The 21426-nt window shown below is 37.8% G+C and overlaps 1 protein-coding gene across 1 annotated transcript in view; it reads right to left on the minus strand.

Annotated features, from left to right (window-relative positions):
* Positions 1 to 21426, minus strand: part of C5 (complement C5) — a 79693-nt gene that overhangs the window by 26354 nt on the left and 31913 nt on the right. Inside the window, exons 17-26 of the mRNA XM_008698825.2 lie at positions 20326 to 20523; positions 18440 to 18530; positions 16921 to 16994; positions 16055 to 16194; positions 12693 to 12920; positions 11188 to 11248; positions 6095 to 6184; positions 4669 to 4881; positions 4116 to 4191; positions 916 to 1075 (exon numbers count right to left, since the gene is read on the minus strand). Of these exons, the coding sequence (XP_008697047.2) occupies positions 916 to 1075; positions 4116 to 4191; positions 4669 to 4881; positions 6095 to 6184; positions 11188 to 11248; positions 12693 to 12920; positions 16055 to 16194; positions 16921 to 16994; positions 18440 to 18530; positions 20326 to 20523 (1331 nt within the window). The remainder of the gene's footprint in view (positions 1 to 915; positions 1076 to 4115; positions 4192 to 4668; positions 4882 to 6094; positions 6185 to 11187; positions 11249 to 12692; positions 12921 to 16054; positions 16195 to 16920; positions 16995 to 18439; positions 18531 to 20325; positions 20524 to 21426) is intronic.

The following is a 21426-nucleotide window of genomic DNA, read 5'->3' on the forward strand; positions in this document are numbered from 1 at the left end:
GTGTGAGCTTTGTGGCAGTCCATTCTTCTCACACTTCCTCCCTAATTGTGCTCAAAATAGACCCTTGCATATATTAGGGGCTCAGTTAGTGGTTGTTGAATAAATACGGACAGATGGGTGGATGGATACGTGGGTATTTTAAGAAAAAAAATTGTAGTATTTTGTTCTTCAAATAGTACCTGGATGATGTCAGTTGCCCTGCGTTTCTTGTGGGAGTCCTAACCTGCTATTGGTGCAACAGAGGACCATTATGATTTCCCTGTTACCCAGGTAGCCATTTAGGCCTGATATCATGCCAGAAAGGGATTGGATTAGGGCAGGCAACAAAACAAAACAAAACAAAACAAAACAAAACAAAACAAAACAAACAAAAAACTCTGTTGACTTTTAAAGAAACGTTCTAAGGAATAGGAGTAGAAGATACTGTAATACTGAATTACTTTGTAATTCAAGTTTATAAGTAGATTCTAATCTCAAACAACACTTTGTTGCACAGTTTAATAAAACTGACCCAATCTCTCTTACTAACAGGATATAAATAGGGTCTCACCTTTCATGACAACACCTTGCAACCTTGACCTGTAAGAAGGCTCTGGATTTCAGGTACAGAGTCTATACCAAGGGTATGTGGACAGATGAGCACATTTTACCTGTTCTGAGATCTCTAGCACTTATACCCTGTGGACTACTGGTTCCTGTTACACAGGAGATGTCAAAGGCATCACTTGTCTGACCTATACCGAATTGTGTGAAGAGCAGTGCAAAACGAACTTTCATATTCTTTGCCTGTATACAACAGGATTTTCTTAAAGGGATACATATATTTTCTCTTTTTTAAACTTCTAAAATAGGATGAGAACAAAATTCAGACTTGTAAATAAAACTGTTGCTAATCTGTATATTTGGTTTCCTTACCTGTAATTTTATTGGTTGATACTGGGAATTTTCCTTGAAAGATCCATTTTCTAGTTGACAATTCTCCACCAGCCACAATATAGCATTACAAATTGAATTTTGGTTCTGATTTATGTATGTATTTACTTGTCCAAGTACTCTTAAAACAAAAGCTGTTAACCTTTAAGACAAAATCAAATAATTAATGTTCAGATGTTCAATCCCTTTGGCTTTCAATTTACGTGTTTTAGTTAATATGATATCTATTCTTTAAAAGAAAATAGTATTTTAAATCATACAATTCTAAAGTATGTTGTCACCATTTTACAAGGGAAGAGAAGATTTTAGGAAGATCTCCAAAAACATTCAGTCAACAAATGTGAACAGCACATCTTCTGTGATTGCAGCATTGTTAACCATCACACAAACTAAAATTGATGCCTGATGATTAAAAACAAAATTACCCTGAAGTCAGAGACAATAGCGGTGAAGCATAGTTTTGAGTTAGGGCACTGACATATGAACATGAGACCTGGAAGAGTAAAATCTTAAAATTCTAGATTGTAAAATGTGTACAAGCTGTCTAATCTAAAGTCTTGTCTGAGGTCTGAATTTCCTTCCCCGACATTCATGGGAGTGTTTACCTGGCTTCCTCTTGAGCCATGCCATTGACGCAGAATTCACTACCTCATAAGGAAGCTTTAAACTATCATGATTACTGACGTTTTCTTGTTTTTGTTTTTCGCTTTTTGAAGTAATTTCAGTCTCTACTAATATCTCTCAAAGAATGTCCAAGAGTATCTAATTCATAACCTTACAATGCCTCTTATCCCCCCTCCCTACTCCTCTGCTCCCATTCCCTCACTCTCTGAGTGCCTAGAGCCACCCAGTCTTCAGCCCCTCACTTCTGAGAGTAAGACCACTTGACTCTCCCTCTCACTTAAAATATTTTATTTTCATTTTTCTTTTTTTTAAGATTTTATTTATTTGACAGAGAGAGACAGCCAGCGAGAGAGGGAACACAAGCAGGGGGAGTGGGAGAGGAAGAAGCAGGCTCCTAGCAGAGAAGCCTGATGTGGGGCTCCATCCCAGAACGCCGGGATCACGCCCTGAGCCGAAGGCAGACGCTTAACGACTGTGCCACCCAGGCGCCCCATTTCATTTTTATTTCTAAAATGAATGATATATTGGGGCACCTAGGTGGCTCAGTCAGTTAAGTGTCTGCCTTCGGCTCAGGTCATGATCCCAGGGTCCTGGGATGGAGCCCCACATCGGGCTCCCTGCTCAGCAGAGAGCCTGCTTCTCCCTTTCTCTCTGCTGCTCCCCTCTGCTTGTGCTCACTCGAGCTCTCTCTCAAATAAATAATTAAAATATTTAAAAATAAAATAACAAAATGAATGATACATTATTTTTTATGCTGTTTCCTTGTACCTGCCTTGTATTTCTCAAAAAACTATTTTGAAAGTATTCAGGTACTGGCCATTTTCTTCTGGGTATGTTTCTCTCAAGGAACTTATGGAGTTGGGTCTAGGACAGTACCCAAATATTTCTGTATTTCTGGCTGAACATCATCCACTCAATCTTGCCCAGAACTCTCAAGAGGCCCCAGGCATTTACTGAGAGGCTACTGCCTCTTCTAGGGGAGAGGAGGCATTTTGTCCTCTAAGCATTTAGTCCCCAGCTGTTACTGTGCTGGTTTCTAAGCCCTACCCCTAGCATCCTGGTTGTATCCTCTGGGAGGCATGCTCCAAGGGTCTACCTGTCTTTTAAAATGTGTTGCCCACACATGGTGAGACCCACTTCTAAGGTACAATCTGTGGGACTTGATAAGTGATCGATATCGAGCCAAAAGGAAAGGGATGATTCAAACTTGTATAGAGTATTGCCGCCCACAGATTAAGGAAATCAAAGCAAAAGACTGAATTTGGCATGGATTATGTTCGAAGGGCCTTTGGCTCCCAGATCCCAGAAATGTGGATTTGGAACTTAGGAAAGACGTTAGGCCTTGAGATATCAACTAGGGAATTACCTGTGTAGAGATTATGGAAATCATGGGCAAAGGTGAGATTGCACAAGGAGAGACTACAGAAAATAAGACAGTCAAGGACGAAATCCTGGGGACTCTCAATAGTTACAGGGCATAATCTAAAAGTCAGTTATTCCAGATTGTAAAATCCTTTATAGTAGAATTTATAAAGCACTTGGAACACTATGTTTTCATTAAATATTTTGTCAGTGCATGATAGTATTTTTTTTGAAAATCGATTGCCATGTGGACTTGTGGTTAATTCAGACAGTCTTGCCCTCAAATCATCAGAAATAAGGAAGTTATCATGCTTCACTGAGTAAGTACTTATTGAGCACCTGCTCTGTGTCAGGTAATTGCAGACACTAGGAATACTTGGGACTGCCCACGTGGAGCTTACATTCTAGTGGTAAGACAGATAATAAGTGAGATAAGTAAGAAGGCTAATGATAAATTTTAAGGAGACAGGGAAAGTCAGGGAGCAGGATATGAAATGTTGGGATGGGAATGGGATACAATTTTAGATAGAATGATTAGTAGAGACCTCACTGAGAAGGTGACTTTTTGTAAAGACCTGAGGGAGGTAAGGGAACTAGCCACTGATACCTGAAGGGCATTTTGGACAGAGGGAACAGTCAGTGCAAAGGCCCTGAAGAGGAAGCATGCCTGGTATGTTCAAGGAACATCGAAGAGGCCAGTAGGGCTTGAGTGGAAGGAAAGAGAATAGTAAGGGAAGCAGTTGGAGAGGTGAGATAAAGCCAGACCATGCAGGGCCTTGTGGTTCACAGTAAGTTTGGTTTTTATTCTAAGTAAGATGGGAAGCTCCCAATGGTTCTGAGGGATGGGACCTAACTTATGTATTAACAGGGTCACTCCAGCTGCTGTGTTCAGTATAGCAAAGAGGGGGAAGGACTGACGACGAAAGAGCAGAGGAGGCTAGTACAATAATCCAGGTAAGAAATGGGAGTGGCTTGGACCAGGATGGCGTGTGGGGGTTGGTAAGAAGTTTAGGACACATTTTGAAGGTATAGCCAGAAGGATTCACTGGATCAGATGTGACTTGTAAGAGAAAGAGGGCAATGAAGGCTAACTAAACTTTTATCCTGAGCAACTGGATGAATGGAATTTCCATTAAGATTCTTTAGTTAATTAATCAACTATTTTATGAAAATACAAATCAAAACCTTCAACTTACCAGGTGCTAGCACTTCCACCCTTCCACATGCTGTAAGAATAGTCAGCATTTCTGTAGGACATGATGCTCACCAACCCTAAGAGGCATCAGATAAAGAACATTGTGCTTCATTGACATTCATTTCTACACAAAGAGTGCTTTATTAGCTCCTGGGAACGGTAAACTTCCTTTGGTGTTCGGCAGCAAGCATGTGCTCTGTGGCCAACGTTAAACTTCTCAAAAGAAGTCTATGAATCATGACTTGCTTGAATTGGGAATTATCAAGTAGAACATTCTGAGCTCATTCAAGAAGGAAGGAAGTGCTCTGTAGGGGTTGGAATGCAGGTGTCTTGTCTCTCATCCAGGCATTTTGGTAAGTTAAGCCAAAACGCTACAGAAAATAGTATTTATTTATATAGTTGTGTCTATCACACAGTTTTCTTTTTGCAGAAATGCTTTTATAATTACACTTTTGTACAATTCGTAAAACTTAAATATTAGTTTAATTGCACCATTGGTTTAAAAATCGCAACATTTTAGTGTACAATATGTAAGATAGATTTTTTTTTTTTACCTTCTTTTAGTTTTCTCTTCAGGTTCTGTTTTTCAGTTAATGAATTAGTAGAAAAAATGTTCCAATTATTTCCTGCTTCTAGGTAGTGAAAAACATAGAATACTGGGACAATGCTCATCAGTTCTGCTTCTGCATTCCCCTTGGGGAGGTGGGTAAGAATATCAATGCCTTCCTGACTCAGAACTGTAGACATGACCTCACCTATAAGCAGTCCTGTAACAAACAAAAAAATCAAGGTAGACACAATCAATTTCTATCAACTTCTGAGTAATGGTATATTTTAAATAGAGAGAAGAGCAACTATCCCTGTTCTTTCCTTTTTTTGAGAGAGAGAGAGAAAGTGAGAGCAAGTGTGGGGGCAGTGGGCAGAAGGGGCAGAGGGAGAGGCAGAGAGAGAATCTTAAGCAGGTTCCAAGCCAGTGCAGAGCCTGACTCAGGGCTCGATCTCACGACCCCAAGATCATGACCTAAACAGAAATCAAGAGTCAGACACTTAACCGACTGAGCCACCCAGGCACCCCCTTGTTCTTTCCTTTTTATCTAGGCAGTTGAATTACTTCTTAGCTGGGGAGAGATGAAAAAGATCTAGTTAGGAATATGGATTTAAAAGAAACACCAAGAACAGGCTTAAAAATGCTACTGGAATATGGTGGTAAGATGGTATAATATAGCAGGCAGATTACTGCATAGAGGACATGGCAAATTCGTTGTCGTTCAACCTGACAGCTTTAGACATTGTAAACCCTATTAATAAACCACTTCCACAAAGCAAAGCAAAAAGCCTGGACTGTGAGTGTTCTGTGAGTGCTGTGGGGGCTCTGTCCAAAACTCACCATGTGATTCTAGGCAAACCAGTTTTCACATACCCAACACCAGGATTGCACATGATTAAAAAAATTTCTCCCAGGACTAACATTCTGTGAGTCCAGGGCTTTATCTGAGATAAAATGTAGTCAGGACGTTCCATTGTTTTGATGACATATTACTGAATTATAAAGGGTGGAGACCAGAGGAAACCCACGAAAGTTGCCACTTCTGCAAATGTACCAGAGGGGAGAGAACCCCTCCGGGACTGATATTTCAGCAGAGAAAATCTGGTGGGGCCCCTTATAGGTCACAAAGCCTTCTCTGGAGCAAGAGTGGTCACTAAGGTCATGGAAAGTTTTAGAGAAGTCTTTGGGTCAATGATAGCCCCCGCCCTTCATCATGGGAGAATGAATCTCCATTTAAATCAGGCCAATGGAAGAAAACAGTTAGAAAAGCGGTTGGGGATTTGAAAGTGGAAGAAGGAGCAGGGTTCTCCCAGAGGTGTATTTGTATATGCTGCTGAGTAGAGAAGAGGAGAAAAGAGTAATCATGAGGATATTTGACTGTTGTTTGAAGAATAAAGTGAAATGAAAAATAAAAATGGCATTTGTCAATTTACCTTTTACACTCACGATCCTTTTGACTTTTGTTTTGGGGACCAAATCTAATGGTACCCTGTATGGGAACTCCTTTCGTCTACTAACAACACCTGAAATTTAAAAAAAATTATTAGATTTACATAGAATTCTTTTTTTTAATCTAAATTCAATTAATTAATATATAATGTATTATTAGTTTCAGAGGTAGAGGTCAGTGATTCATCAGTCTTATATAATACCCAGTGCTCATTACATCCCATGCCCTCCTTAATGTCCATTACCCACTTACCCCATCCCCCAACTCCTCTCCCCTCCAACGATCCTCAATCTGTTTCCTATGATTAAGAGTCTATCATGGTTTGTCTCCCTCTCTGATTTCATCTTGTTTTATCTTTCCCTCCCTTCCCCTATGCTCCTCTGTTTTGTTTCTTAAATTCCACATATGAGTGAGATCATATGATAACTGTCTTTCTCTGATTGACTTATTTCACTTAGCATAATACCCTCTAGTTCCATTTATTCTGCAAATGAACACATACAACATCATCTTTATCTGTTCATCTGTTGATGGACATCTGGGCTCTTTCCATAGTTTAGCTATTATAGACATTGTTGCTATAAACATTGGGGTAAAGTTGCCCCTTTGGATCACTACACTTGTAAATTTGGGTAAATACCCAGTAGTGCATTTGCTGGGTTGTAGGGTAGCTCTATTTTTAACTTCTTGAGGAACCTCCATACTGTCTTCCAGAGTAGCTGCACCAGCTTGCTTTCCCACCAACAGTATAAGAGGGTTCCCCTTTCTCCACAACCCTGCCACCATCTGTCATTTCCTATCTTGTTAATTTTAGCCATTCTGACCGGTGTGAGGTAGTATCTCATAGATTTACACAGAATTCTTGAAGGAACACCAGTTGCAGGTTATTTATAATATACTAGCTTCCAAAGAATTGTTTTAAAATAAAATGCTCTTTTATAATAACAATATTAAAATTTAAAAAGGAAGTTAAAAATAATCAAGGATTTTTATCAAACCCTAGGCTTATATAATCTCTTTAGAGCATTAAATTTAACTGTAAGCTTCCTGGTCATTACAAGATAGGAAATAAATAGGTTATATAAATTTTATCCACCAGAAAAATGGAGCGTGCCATTTTGTCCAAAGAGAGAAAAATTATTCTCGGAACTGAAAGCTAAAAATAACTAACATAATTCCTTAGTCAAGGATATGTGAAGATTAGCTTCATTGGGAAGCATGCCCTGAAATTCTTTCCACTTCTCTCAATTTAACTTAGACACTTTTTCTCTATGTGCAATAAGAGAGTTTTAGCATACTTGTATCAGAGCATTTTTCTACTTTAATCATTGTTTTATTTCATAAAAATGGTGTTTATCATTCTACTGATAGAACACCAAGCACTCTGCTAAGCTTTTAAATGCATAGTTATACTGGATCTTATGACAACCCTGTTTGCTACGTCTATTGTTATTGTTTTTATTTTACAGATGAGAAAACTGAGGTTTAGAAAGCAAATGCTCCAGGTCACAGTGCTGGCACAGATGAAGCTCGGATCTGAGCTCAGAAGTTTTATTGCAGACCCACAGCAGTCACCACAAAGAGACCCCACCTCCCATAGTCCTGCCAGGAAAGCTCTGAGGGCAGGAACCATCTCTTATTGAAAGCTGTAGTCCCAGCAGTTAGCCCTGTCCCTGGCACAGGGCAGACACTAAAAGAAAATAGTGACATTTTGCCATTTAATGGGCAAGCCACATGGCTTTGCAGAAGAGAGAGGAATGTTCCTCAGGTAACTTATTTCTTCACTAGCTTTTAATAAATGCTTAGGATATAATCTTAAAATAAAACTCAGTGAAGACATTTGAGAGGTTTGCAGTGTGGTTGAAAGAGCATGGAGTTGAGAAGGAACTCACTCTATATGTGACACTGGGCAAGACACTTCACCTTTCTATGCCTTGGTGTGCTTATCAGTTCAATAGAGGTAATAATATTTTCCTCAAAGGATTTTGATAAGGGTGAAAATAATATAGACAAAGAGCCTGGCAAACAGTTCATGCTCAATACATTGTACTTAGTAATAGTCGGCTGTCTGAAATTATCTAAATTTGATCCTTCACTAGTTTTTCCATTGATATCTGCCCTTGACTTTTTCAATTCTTCTTAGCAACTCTACTACCAGACTGAAAAGGTATAGAAGAGAAAACTAAAACTAAGAGAAGCCAATAACACTCCTTGTCAGAAATGATGATAAAAGACTCATCAAGGGACATTTGGGTGGCTCAGTCATTAAGCGTCTGCCTTGGTCTCAGGGATTGAGCCCTGCATCAGGCTCCTTGTTTAGCAGGGAGCCTGCTTCTCCTGCTGCTTCTGCCTGCCACTCTCCCTGCTTGTGTGCTTTCTCTCTCTCTCTCTGACAGATAAATAAGTGAAAGCTTAAAAAAATAAAAAATAAAAGATTCATCAAGACATCATATATAAAGGTAGATGCCAGAGAGATTAAAACATTTAAAAGTCGAATCTGTGAAACCAATAGGATAAAATGTACAATATCTTTGTGAACTAAGAGCAGGGAAAGGCTTCTTAAAGATTAACCCCAAAATATGTAATAGTTATAAAGTAAAGTTATAATGAATTTGACTATGTCAGAATAAAGGATTGCTGTTCAAAACCCACTAGGGTTCATTAGTGCTCAAAAAAAGTACACCAGAGGGACAGCTGGATGGCTCAGTCAGTTAAATGACTGACTCTTGGTTTCCTTTTTTTCTTTTTTAAAGATTTTATTTATTTATTTGACAGAGAGAGAGAGAAACAGCCAGCGAGAGAGGGAAAACAAGCAAGGGGAGTGTGAGAGGGAGAAGCAGGCTTCCTGCTGAGCAAGGAGCCCAATGTGGGGCTCGATCCCAGGACCCTGGGCCCATGACCTGAGCCGAAGGCAGACGCTTAACGGCTGAGCCACCCAGGCGCCCCTGACTCTTGGCTTCTGCTCTGGTCGTGATATCAGGGTCATGAGATCGAGCCCCGCCCCTGCAGCTGCCAGGCTCCACACTCAGAATGGAGTCTGCTAGAGATTCTCTCTCCCTTTCCCACTGCCCCTTCTTCCTCTCGCTCGTGTGTGTTCTCTCTCTCTTTGTAAAGGGAGGTGTATAAGGACGTTCGCTGCAGCGTTGCTCATGGTGGTGGGGAATCAGTTGCTAGAGGGTGGATAAGTAGAACTGTGGTGGAATATACTCCGAAACACTATGTGAGAAACAGTGAGGTTATCTTTAAAACAGAATGTTGACTTTAAAAACTTAAATAGAGTAGGACGTAGAATAGGATATGAGTGGGTACATTTGGAGGAAGGGAAACAGAAGCGGGGGTCAGGAATGATGGGAGGAAAGAAAACAGGAAGGGCTGGCCCAGACCAGCGATGGATGTGGTGTGCCAGGAAGTGAGGGAGGGTGAGGAGCTGAACTCCCTGCTGCCCAGAGAAGAAAAGATTTGGAGGCAAAGGACTGGTGGAGGAGAGAAAGCAGGAACTCAAGACGAGGGCTCCTTGGATTGAGTTTCCACAGTTAGCCCTCATTTTAAGCCAATGCCACACAATTTTAATTCCTATTACTTTATAATTTGTTCTGATACCTCCTTCTCCCTCAGTGATATTTTTTTTTTCAAATTTCCAGCTATGTTATTGTCCATTTACTTTTCCAAATACTTCTTTTTTTTTTTTAAATGGAATTCTATAAATCTCATCCTGGTATAGCAATTCCAACATATAAATATTGGAAGTATTTAATAAACTCTTCAAACTCACAGGACAGAATTAATTGTCATCTTTACCCTATTTAGCTCCCTAGAAAGTAACAAAGCTGCCTAAATCTAAGTTGTCTAAAAAGATAAGGGAAAAAGTCATATGGCAAGATTGGAAAGAGGCATAGATTTTATTACTACTATTTTTTTACCAAGAGTTTTGATGGAGAGATTTATTCCCAGATAAAGGATCATTCCCATCTTGTGGCCCTGATGTCCACACTTGGGACATATAGGACAGGGCCATTTTGGAAATCAGTTTGCAGTAATGTGAGTCAGTATAGGAGGCACAAGGGTAAACAGGAAGAAGAGCCGAAGGACACGGTGGCTGTGAGGCTTGATGTAACTACATGAGGCCCCAAACCTCAGAATTTGTAATATCTCTACCCACAGATCCTTCATAATGGACAGGCTGGAAGAAGGTCTGTGTGAAGATAAAATTAAAGAAAAAAGTAAGCATATGGATATATGCATCTAGGACGGATTTTTCTTTCTGTTACTCTGTTGAAGTCATCCTTAGCTTATGATACTCAGCTGGTTTAAAGGTAAAGGTCTGAATTCTTTGCTTGCTCAGAGGAAATGGCTTTCTGAGTATAATGGTCTTGATTTATAAGTAAACTGTTTTTCCTCATTGCTATATCACTGAAAGCAAAGAAACATGATTCAATGCAGTAATAAGATAAATTTTAACCATTTAATAACAATTATGGCAGGCTCTCTTTTTTTGTTGTTGAAAAGAATTGTTAATTGAACACATTCTAAATTTCATATATATGTATGTATGGGCCTTGATTATATACGGGCCTTGATTAAATGCTTGGATGTTCACAAAATTCTAACTGTGAGAAGATTCAGAATACCTTTATTGAAGGGTAAAAGCAGGGAAGCAGGAACAATGAGGAATGGGTTAGTTAAGTGATTAATCAGCATTATTGTGTTTTTAGGTGCTGTGTGTTAAAGAAGTATGGAGATGACTTTTTCTTATGTGTTCTTTGGAATTGATGGTTCTATAAGAACATATTATAAATTATTATTGTGATGGATAAAAATGACTAATATCGAAGAGATGTCATACAATCATTACTATTTCAATGCTTTGCACTTAAAATTAATGGAATTCTTTTTCTTTGTTCTAAACCCATCCAGATTACAATACAACACATGCTATCAAGAATGTCAACAAACTAAGACGTGGATATTTCTTATTCCAGACAATTAATATTTTGAAAAACAGTGTTTCAGGTTACCTAGACACTTTAATTTCTAGAGCAAAAGATGACATATAAAATACAAAATCATTTTGCCTACCATAAATACCCCGTGGGTCCAGAGTAACACCAGCGTAACTTTCCTTTTTGACACCTTCTGGCTAAAAAGGCAGAAAACATTCAGTCAAGAATATAATTAAATGTAACTCCCTCAGTGGAGCCTTAATTTGCTCAATGGATTTCAGCTGCCCCCTTCAAATGACGAAAGAGTATAATTAAATTTATATGACCTGAATTCTTGGATCAACTTGAACACTTTCCAATTGAAAAATTCTTTTTTTTAAAGGCAAAATATATTTAAATATTTATATTCATACATGCAAGAATAAGATTTTTTGGCTACTTGCATAATAACCGGACCAAATACTTAAACAGATGTTATAAGCCAGGTAACTGATCTGACTGCTTTGTATGTATTAACTTATTTAACCTAAAAAAGTACTCTATGAGTAGAAACTATTATTATTCTCATCTGATAGGTGAGGGAAATGGCACATAGAGAAATCCAGAAACTTATCCAATGTCACACTGCTAGGAAGTAGTGGAGCCAGGATTCAAACCCAGGCGGCCTGTCTCCAGACTCTGTGCATGGAACCACCATGCAAGAATGCATAGGACGTGCCTTGCACAAAATAAATCAGTACATGTCTACTGAAGTGATTTCATGGCTGAAGACAGAAGTCAGAGAATGAAGACCTAAGAAGGCCCAGTTCTGTCATTAACTAGCCATGTGACTCTTGGCAAGAATCTTAATCTTACTAAGATAGCATGAAAAAACTCAACAGACTACGTGGGTAAATAGTACTTAATAAATGATAGTTTTCTTTCTTTTTTAGTCTGTTTACTAATTTGTAAATGGAGCATTTTTTAGACTACAAATTCTAAACTGTAAATGCATGGGTTGTGTCTTATCTATTGTTTGAGCTCCAGGACCTGGCATGATGTCTGGCACATAGATTTCAAGACACGCCTTTTGAATGTGTCAGGGGGAAAAACTTGGAAGGCTATATACCAAGTTGTCGAAGTTGGATATCTTTGGGTTTGGGAGTTATCAGTGATTTTAACTTTCTTCTCTGTGTTTTCTTGTTATTCCATATGTTCTACAATAAGCAAGTATCATTGTTTTATTTAATATTTTAGAACATAATGTCAGACTTAAAGAAAAGTTATAAGAATAGTACAAAAACAATCTGAGATAACCTCTACCCAGTTTCCCCCAAATGTCAACATTTTGTTACACCGACATTTACATTATTTTTCTCTGTGTTCTTTTTTTCTGATCCACTTAATGATAAGCTGCTGGCAACTTTTTTTCAGAATGAAAAAACTGTTTGTTATTGTTCTTTTTCTTTCTTTCCTTTTTTAAATTTTAATTCCATTGTAATCAATACACAGTGTTATATTAGTTTCAGGTGTACGATACAGTGATTCAACACTTCCATACACTGCTCAGCGCTCACTATGGTAAGTATACTCTTAATCCCCCTCACCTCTGAAAAAAGTGTTTTTACAAGGAATCAGAAAAAAAAAGTATATTTTTCTTACCACCACTCGTAATGTTTTTATTAAGATTTCTTTTCCAAGTGAAGTCTCCAGTGAAAAGCTGATGTTGTGGAGGCCGATTTCCAGGGGAAGCATGGTGAAGGTCACCAAATGACTGGAGGAACCTTCCACGCTCTGGGACAGACATTTGGAGTGACTGCTGCCCTGGTGGTCAATGGCTGGGCTTCCTGATGTACAGATCCCCTCCACAGCGGACATTCTAACACAGAACTGAAATATCACCAGTGAACCACTGTATTAAAACACTTTAAAATAAGGAAAGTATGCCCTGACCTTCCACGTCTGGATACAAACGCTCCCTGAGAATTTTTTACAGCGTTAAATAATCCCTGAGATTCTAAAGAGAGGAGAAAGCTCATTTCAGAAATTCAAACACACAAGTTGCTGTAGAGTTTAGCAATGTGAAGGGATGTCTGGCAAGTTCAGCCCTGGCTCTGAAATGTCTTACCTTCCTTAGATTATTACCTTCTAAACCAGGTGCGAAGCTGCTCAAGTTCTTTGTTCACGTTGTCATGATATCATTTGTTGCATCGTCTCTTTACATGCTTGTACCTTAGACAGTGGGAACCCCAGGCTCAGGTACTTTATGTGTCTTTCTCCTCTTTGTATCTTTTAGCTCAGCCTTTGGCATTCAACAAATGATGATTTTAGGAAAGACTGAGAACTCCATCTCTTGGCATTCAAGGGGCTGCCCAATATGACCCCACCTTACTATTCCAATCTTGTCATTTATTAATTCCCCACTTGTACCCCATTTTACAGCCAAACTTTGGCTCCAGAAAGATCGAGGTTTAAATCTTGGCTCTGCCTCTTACTGTATGACAATACCAGGTCACGTGACCTCTTTAACTGTTCATTTCCTCATTTTTATAATGAGGATAATGATAGTACCTACCTACTTCTTGCTGAAATAGTGAATATTTTTCATCTTCACTGCAAAATCTAGTGAACTGACAGAATTAAGAACTATCACAAAGCATAAAATCATAAGATACAGAATAAATCAAGCAAGTAAACAAGAATGAGTGCCAACATTCAACAACTAATTTGAAGAATTTCTCAAAAATGGAACATTCTTTCTCCCTCTTAATTACCTTTTTGGGAAACACAACAACCTGGGTGGTGGATCAGGAGTTAAAGAAGCCTATTGGGTTGCCCAAGGCCAATGATTCATTTCCCCAGGATAGCAGGGGTAAGATGGGGAAGGAGAAGAGTGGTTTCACAGAATTCCACATAAATTCATTATAAAAATTCTTAGTAAGTTCAGAATAGAAAGGAACGTTTAAAACTGATTATCTTCAGTTTTCAGATATAGAATATCAGTTAAAGAAACCTACAGCAGCAGTTCTGCTGTCAGTGATGGCTGAGTAGATCCTGTCGGACAACCATTCTGCAAACACAACTATAAGCTCTCAACTACACACACACACACACACACACACACACACACACTACCTAAAGGCACTAGAGAGTGGAAGAGAGGCAGCAGCTGGAAGGAAGGAACGATACTGGGTGAGATTCCTGTTGATGACAGCTTTCACCTGAGAGTAGGCCCTCATAGTGCCTTGATGAGTGGCTAACTCTCTGGCAGAACTTGCCATCTGACTGGCTTGAAGAATATGAAACAGCCACCAGAGCTGAAAAGTGAAGGTGTTCCAAGTTCCAAGTTCAGCGCATAAACTTTGTTTAAACCTGGCCAACCCTTGAACAACACACAGCACAGATTCTAAGCATCCGGACTAAGGCTAAAAGAACTGAACTGAGATTTCAGAGTTTGGGCTTGAACTCAGCCAACTGCCTGCTAAAACAAACACACGAACCAAAATGGAAGATCTTCAGAGGAACTTGATCGACGCCAGAGTCGGTATAACATTTCATTAATAAGATCCAAGGTCCAATTCAAAATTACTAGATAAAAAGAAATAGGAAGATGTGACCTATACTCGAGGAAAGATAATTAATAGGGACTAACCCCGAGATATCACAGATGTTCTTGTTTCTTATTTTGATATGATGAAAATGCACTGATAACCTAAAAATTAAACGAAATATGGCAGAGCAGTGAGTTGTATGGCAATTAAAAGCCTGTTGAGTTACAATTGTGTCATTGCAACTGGCAGCACTCTGAGCAGTTGCACAAGGCAATGAAAGTACCACTTGAGTGGTTCACGTCACAACTACTCAACTTCGCCATAGATGATGCCTACACGGATAAGTGTGGCAGGACATTTTATTTATGGACACTGAAATTTGAATTTCATATAATTTTAATACACCATGAAAATTTCTTCTTTCTGTCAATCTTTAAAAAAAATGTAAAAACCATTCTTAGATTACAGGCCCTAAGAGGCAGCAGGTCAGTTTGGGTCCATGGGTAATACCTGGCCACTGATCTAGTGAGTAAAGCAAAAGGACAAAGAGATGTAAAAGATTCAGCATTGTAGGCAGGTCGGTTTCCCTTACATTAATTTATAACTTGAGGACAATATGTATCAAAATCCTTACATAATTTTAACTAAATCCATAAGCAATTACTTGACACTTAGAGTCTTACAGAATTCAAAAACATTTCAATTTCAATGTATCTACATATATTTGTTGCTTCAAAATATGAGGGTGATCAATAGAAAACATTCGAGCATAAAATATATAACATTAGGAGAGTGAAATGGGAATTCGTGTTCACAGAGAAAGAGGAATTGTTATCTAATCTGTTGTTAATAACAGTTTATTTGGGTATTTCTAAATGGAATGTTCTGGTATTTAGATTCTGTTGTATACATTTAAAGTTTGTTATAACCATTTCATTGAAAAAATATTAATATTTAAATATTCCCAAAGTTATAGTTACGATGAAAAATTTAAGATGCTCATTAAAAATGTGTCAATGGGGGACATAGTTTTCCCCCCCAAAATTTAGAGAGTATGTAAGCAAAATTTTTGAAAACCACTGAAATACTCATCTCTAAGAATGAAATTAAAGGTTTTTAAAAAAGACAGAGTTCCCATATAAAGTTTTGTGACTATTACTTTCACGTGAAATCGGTCACCCTATTGTATAATTCTCTTTAGCCATGTGCTGACAAAAAGAAGACAAGTTGTTTAACCATGATTGGAGTTTTGATGCTTAACTGACTGAGACACCCAGGTGCCCCTTGTATTCTTTTTTAAATTGGAGTTATAAAAATATTTGTCTTAAGTCTTCCTCCTTTCTTCATCCCTTCACTGAGTTGAATTTTTGTTTTTTTGTGTATGTGATAATTCCATTAATAGAATTCTTATAAAATCAGAGAATTCTTCCTTTTTTCCCCACTTATTTGAACATATAATAAATACTTACTTACCCGTATACCAAATGTTCTATAGTTGTAAACAGTTCCTTTCAATTGGATCTGCTCCCCTCGTACAACAGAATATGGTATATTCATTTCCAGGAAGACATCTTTGAACACCTGTGCCTTGAGAGTATCAGCAACACATATACCTTCAGTCCAAAGTGAAAGCAAAGTAGAGTCATATTAGGGAATTCTATAATGCTTTATAAGTACTACTATGTCTCAAATTTGTTTTGCTTCAAGGAAAAAGGAATATTATATCAAGTTCTTCTCTGCACTGTCATGTCCCTGAATTTTCTAGTCATTGATCTGTATTTCAATAGTTGTTGGTATTAATAGAAAACTTCATTTGTCTAACAAAGATTTAATTCTACCTAAGGCAAGAGAATGCTTATCACCTTAACTACCAAATCTACTTTTAGATATTCATTATTGATTCTATTTAATGGGTATAAAATTTCGATTGTGGAAACCAATATTTTAAATAAAAAACAGCAAACAAACAAACGAAATCAACTCTGATGTTATTAATAAAGTATCTGTACTAAATTGCCACAAAAGGGCATTCGCCCAGGAGAGAAGTCATACATTTGCTTTCTAACTCTACTCAAGCTCTCAGTCATTGAGAAAAATAAAGGAAAATGAGGACTTGACATCAGCATTGATAAAATAATGGCTAATAGAAGAGCAGAACAACAAATTAATATGGTCAAAGATATGGGCATATCCAAGTCTTTTTGTAATACATTAAAAAGGATATTTAACAAATGACACCACTTAAGTCCTGGGTGAACTATATAGATTATGACCAAAAAACCCTACATTTTGCTAATCAAAACACTCCTTAAATGAGTATGTAACTTAAGGTTGCTTACCGCTATCTGAAATGCCAACACCTTGAATTTCCCAGGTGGTTAGAGAATCGGGTAGCACAAGTTGCAACTGGCTTCTGAAAGTTAAAATGTTAATATTCAAATACAGTAATTAGCCCAACTTGCCAGCATTCACTAATAGAATTTTTGCTTCATACTATTTTAGAAGAGAGAAAAAATCACAACAAAACAAGAATACATCAGGTATTAAGGAAAAATCAAGCAAGAAAAATATATTCATTAACTCTCCTACGTGTTGCATGTTTTTAAATATTTTGCTTGTATGATGAGAATTCAAATTAAAAAAGATGCCTTTGAAGCATCACAAATTCAAAACATACAAAAAATATTTATTGTACGGTATGTTCTAAAATAGGGCAGAAAAATCATGCATCTTAACACTGCTCATAACAAAGTCAACACAACTAAAAATTTCTGATTAAGATTAAGCTTATATATTTATTTATTTCATTCAACAAACAGCTATTGTCCACCAACTTTGTGTCAGGCATAGCACTGAGTATACAGCACTTACAAGATATAGTGCTGTTCTCAAGTAGTTTATAGCCTAGTAGAAGAAGCAGTTAAATAAATAAATTGCAATTCACTGTAATAGCTGTACCAATAAAGCATTTAAAAAGCTCGGAGGCAGTGTGCATTGATTCAACACATTTATTTGAGTGCCTCTACAAGCTGGACTCTATGCCAGGTCCTGAATATAAAACAGTAATCTGAATTTAGTCTTTGTCCTGGAAGTATCATTTTAATGTGGAAGACAGGCAGGTAAACAGGCCATTAAAATGCTGTATGTTATACGCAACAGGGTTAATTGGGAGGGGTAATTAATCCGGTCACTGGTAGGGTTGGGGAGAGTGGTAGGAAGGCTTACCAGAGAAAGTACTAGCCAAGCAGCAATGCCAGTTGAAATGGACAATACTGTGGAGGAAGGACTAGAGGGGACAAGAGTAGAGACAAGGAGACTCATTTTAAGACTGATGCTGGGCTTGGGCCTCAGGGCTTATACTGCTCCTTGAAGTCAATGTTCTTAGTCCTCAAGGAAGGGTGATGCTCAGAGACTCAGCACTGTTCATCACTGTTTTCAGTGCCTGGGACAGAGTAGGCATTCCTTCAAAATGTGTTGAATAACAAGAAAAGAACCTTTCTTCTTATCAATCAATATTTATTTTATAGTATAGCTATTTTAGGATGAAAATGGCTACTTACTGTATTTGATCAGTATAGGCATATTGTGCTCAGTAAAGACTCACTGAAGTGGAATGAAATTAAATGGAATAGCACCCTTCCTCACCAAGACATAGTTAATCTTGCCCCAGAACTAGTTACTAGAGCAAGCACACATTTAAAAAAAAAAAAAAGTGAAGCAAATAAACCAAATTTGACCAAATGTAACATCATCTTAACTCTTAAACAAACTATTGGGAAATGGGTAGTTTCCAGATTTTTGGCCATAACATTTGCATTTTCCCACATTTTTCAGAGGAATGTTGAGGAAGTATAATACCTTCTGGAGACATGATGAACTTCCCATAACCAGCTTTCTGGAAAATAGCTCCTTATTTCTGGCTTGGTTACTGGTAACAGTGTCTTTATATCTGAGGGGGGAAAAGTATGTGTGATTATGAAAAAACAATACGAATTTTACTTAGAGCCAAATTTTAAAGCATGGACATTAATCTATAACTTGAGTAGTTTCTGAAAGGTCAATGAAACGTTTTGTTTAGTGATTTCAGAATAGAACTTTAAAGGCCTTGGTACTAACAAAGCAAATAAAGCATAAAAATACCTTTAAGGATTTATTTCTTAAATTGCTAAATGCTTAGTGTTTCTGAGATTATAAAAGATACTGATAAATCTATAAAGTTATTTGCATTTTTATGATTACAGTAATTGTGTTTATATTACAAAATAAGAGAGGTTTGCCTAAGGGAAATTTATTTACATTTCCTTTAATAAAAATGGACAGAATTTCTGCACTGATAGGGGTTACTCTTCTGCCTTAAAAAAACCAAACAAACCAAAATCCACACTAAAAGCAAAAACAAAAACAAAACAACTTAAAAAACAGTCACATTATATAAAACAACAGTTTTCAGACATTACAGCACAAGTGACCCAGGGCTATGATTCCTGAGAGAAGGGAGACAGGGTTGGTGAACCCTAGAATAGTCCAGGTTTACTGTCTGGAGGCAGTTTGCAGGCTGCAGAGCAGGGAGAGAAACCCATGCAGACCCTTGCAGAGTTGCAACACCTATGGGAGTTTTGGGAGGCCAAGCTGTCTAGAGCGAGGGGCAGAGAAGAGTACCAGAGAGGAGGCAGGGAGCAGCAGAGACTCAGTTCTGTGCAGAGGAAGCCAAACCAGATGAAAAATAGGACAATGAAAAATATAGGTACTAGAATGTTTGTGAAAATGCTCCTTGTAATAAGCAAAAAGCTGAAAACAACCTAAATACATCTAATAACATGGTTTTGATAAATGACCACAAAAACTTATGTTTACAGAAATATATCCACTTAGATGGGCGATGTTTAAGACGTACTGTTAAGAGAAACAATCAGATTCTGAAACAGGAGCTGTCATTCTGCTTTTGTTCATTTTGTTTTGACTATACATGAATGAAAGTTCTTAAAGTTCTGAAAACCTATTAACGAGAGGTCTATAAATTCTGAAAACGTGTTTTACAGTTGAAATGGAAATAAGATTTCATCTCTTATATAAGCACATTTAACCTTGTACTAGGTTTAGAAATCTTTGGCTATATTTGATCAGTATGGGCATAAACAAAGTTTTTTTTTTTTTATAATGATTTTTTATTTTATTATGTTAGTCACCATACAGTACATCCCCTGTTTCCGATGTAAGGCTCGATGATTCATTAGTTGTGTATAACACCCAGTGCACCACGCGATACTGCCCTCCTTACTACCCATCACCGGCCTATCCCATTCCCCCACACCCCTCCCCTCTGAGGCCCTCAGTTTGTTTCTCATAGTCCATAGTCTTTTTAATGGTTGTAATGTCATGGAACCATAGAACTCTAGAACTTGAAGGCATACTGGAGATCATGTAGCCCAAGCTTCTTGCTTGAAAAATGAGGAGATTGAGGCTCAGAGAGGATATATAGTCACTCAAATTTATAGAACGAGCTGGCTTTAAACTTACCTTAGGTCTTGACTATGGGCTCGTGAGCTCTGCTCTGTACTATATGTACCTTTTTTGATTGCCAAAAATGATAACTGATTTCCTTCTGATAGGCATTTACAAGTAATCTTTTCTAATTTCAACTATAAATAAAGCATGAAAACTGCCCCCCCCTTTTTTTTAGCAGCACAGAATTACACAAGATTCCCCAAAGTGGGCAGAATTCTGATAGAAAATGTGAAACTTACGCAGCCTTCCCAACTGGAGGTTTTTATGAGACTCTTCGGCACGGAGCTGGCTGGCGATGATACAACATTCCTTGAAAATCCTGACGCACCTGGGGCCTATCTTAATCCGGGCAGCGCGCTGCTCACAGGTCTCATCATAGTTAAGAAAGGCTCCGTCATAGCAACATTTCTTCAATATGGCATGTTTGTATTTAGCAACTGAAATGGTAATGATGCAAGTGTCCCTGGTTATGCACAGTCATAACACCTCTGGCTCAGGAGGGACCTTAAGGGGTACTTGGTTTCTACTGCCACGCGACCCCCTGCCCCACAAGAGCCATGGCTGGGTGAATGACCAGCCGCTCTGCGCTGGCTGTTCTAGGAATGGGGAGAATGTGGCTTCACCAGGTAGATCACTCTCATTCACACTAAATGGTTAAAGAGCTTCTTGTGACCAAGCTAAATACTATTTTTGAAACGGACACCTTGGTTTCAGCACCCTTTGAGTAAAATAAGTTAACTGAGAAGCCTTCAAATATTTGGAGATAGCTATCACCATTGTATAAGTGTTTCCTTCTTCAAGCTACAGATCCTGTTTTTAAAAACTTTTCTTATGCGATGTGGTTTATGGACCGTTGCTAGTGGCATCATCCTTCATCAGAAGTGCTCAAATTACTCAGTGCCTTCTTTTTCATATCATTAGAACTTAGAACGAAGGTTCAAGTTAAAATAACTCATGTACGGATGGGGGAAGGAATTATTATTACTCAAAGCATGATTATTAGTTGAACTCAGGTGACTGACTTCCAGTTCAAACTTCTTGCTATTTTAACATTGCCAATGGTCATATTTCTATTTAAATAATTGTTTAAAAATAATTTCTTTTAGACTGATTTCCCAAAGAATAATCCAAAATATTATTCATTGTATATTAAACATACAGAATAGAAGAAATAGGTTTCCAGGTACATTCCAAAGTTAATCAAATCATGGACTCTGTCAGAATAAGATGAAAGAATATAATTTTAGTTGCCAAATGAAGTCTGTAGAGAGGAAATTTTGTAACAAATAAAAGTTATTCTTCCAGATTTTAGAGATAGAAATAATACTTATTTTCTTCAG

The sequence above is a fragment of the Ursus maritimus genome, unplaced genomic scaffold (genome assembly GCF_017311325.1).
Source record: "Ursus maritimus isolate PB19 unplaced genomic scaffold, ASM1731132v1 scaffold_17, whole genome shotgun sequence".
Taxonomy (NCBI): Eukaryota; Metazoa; Chordata; class Mammalia; order Carnivora; family Ursidae; genus Ursus; species Ursus maritimus.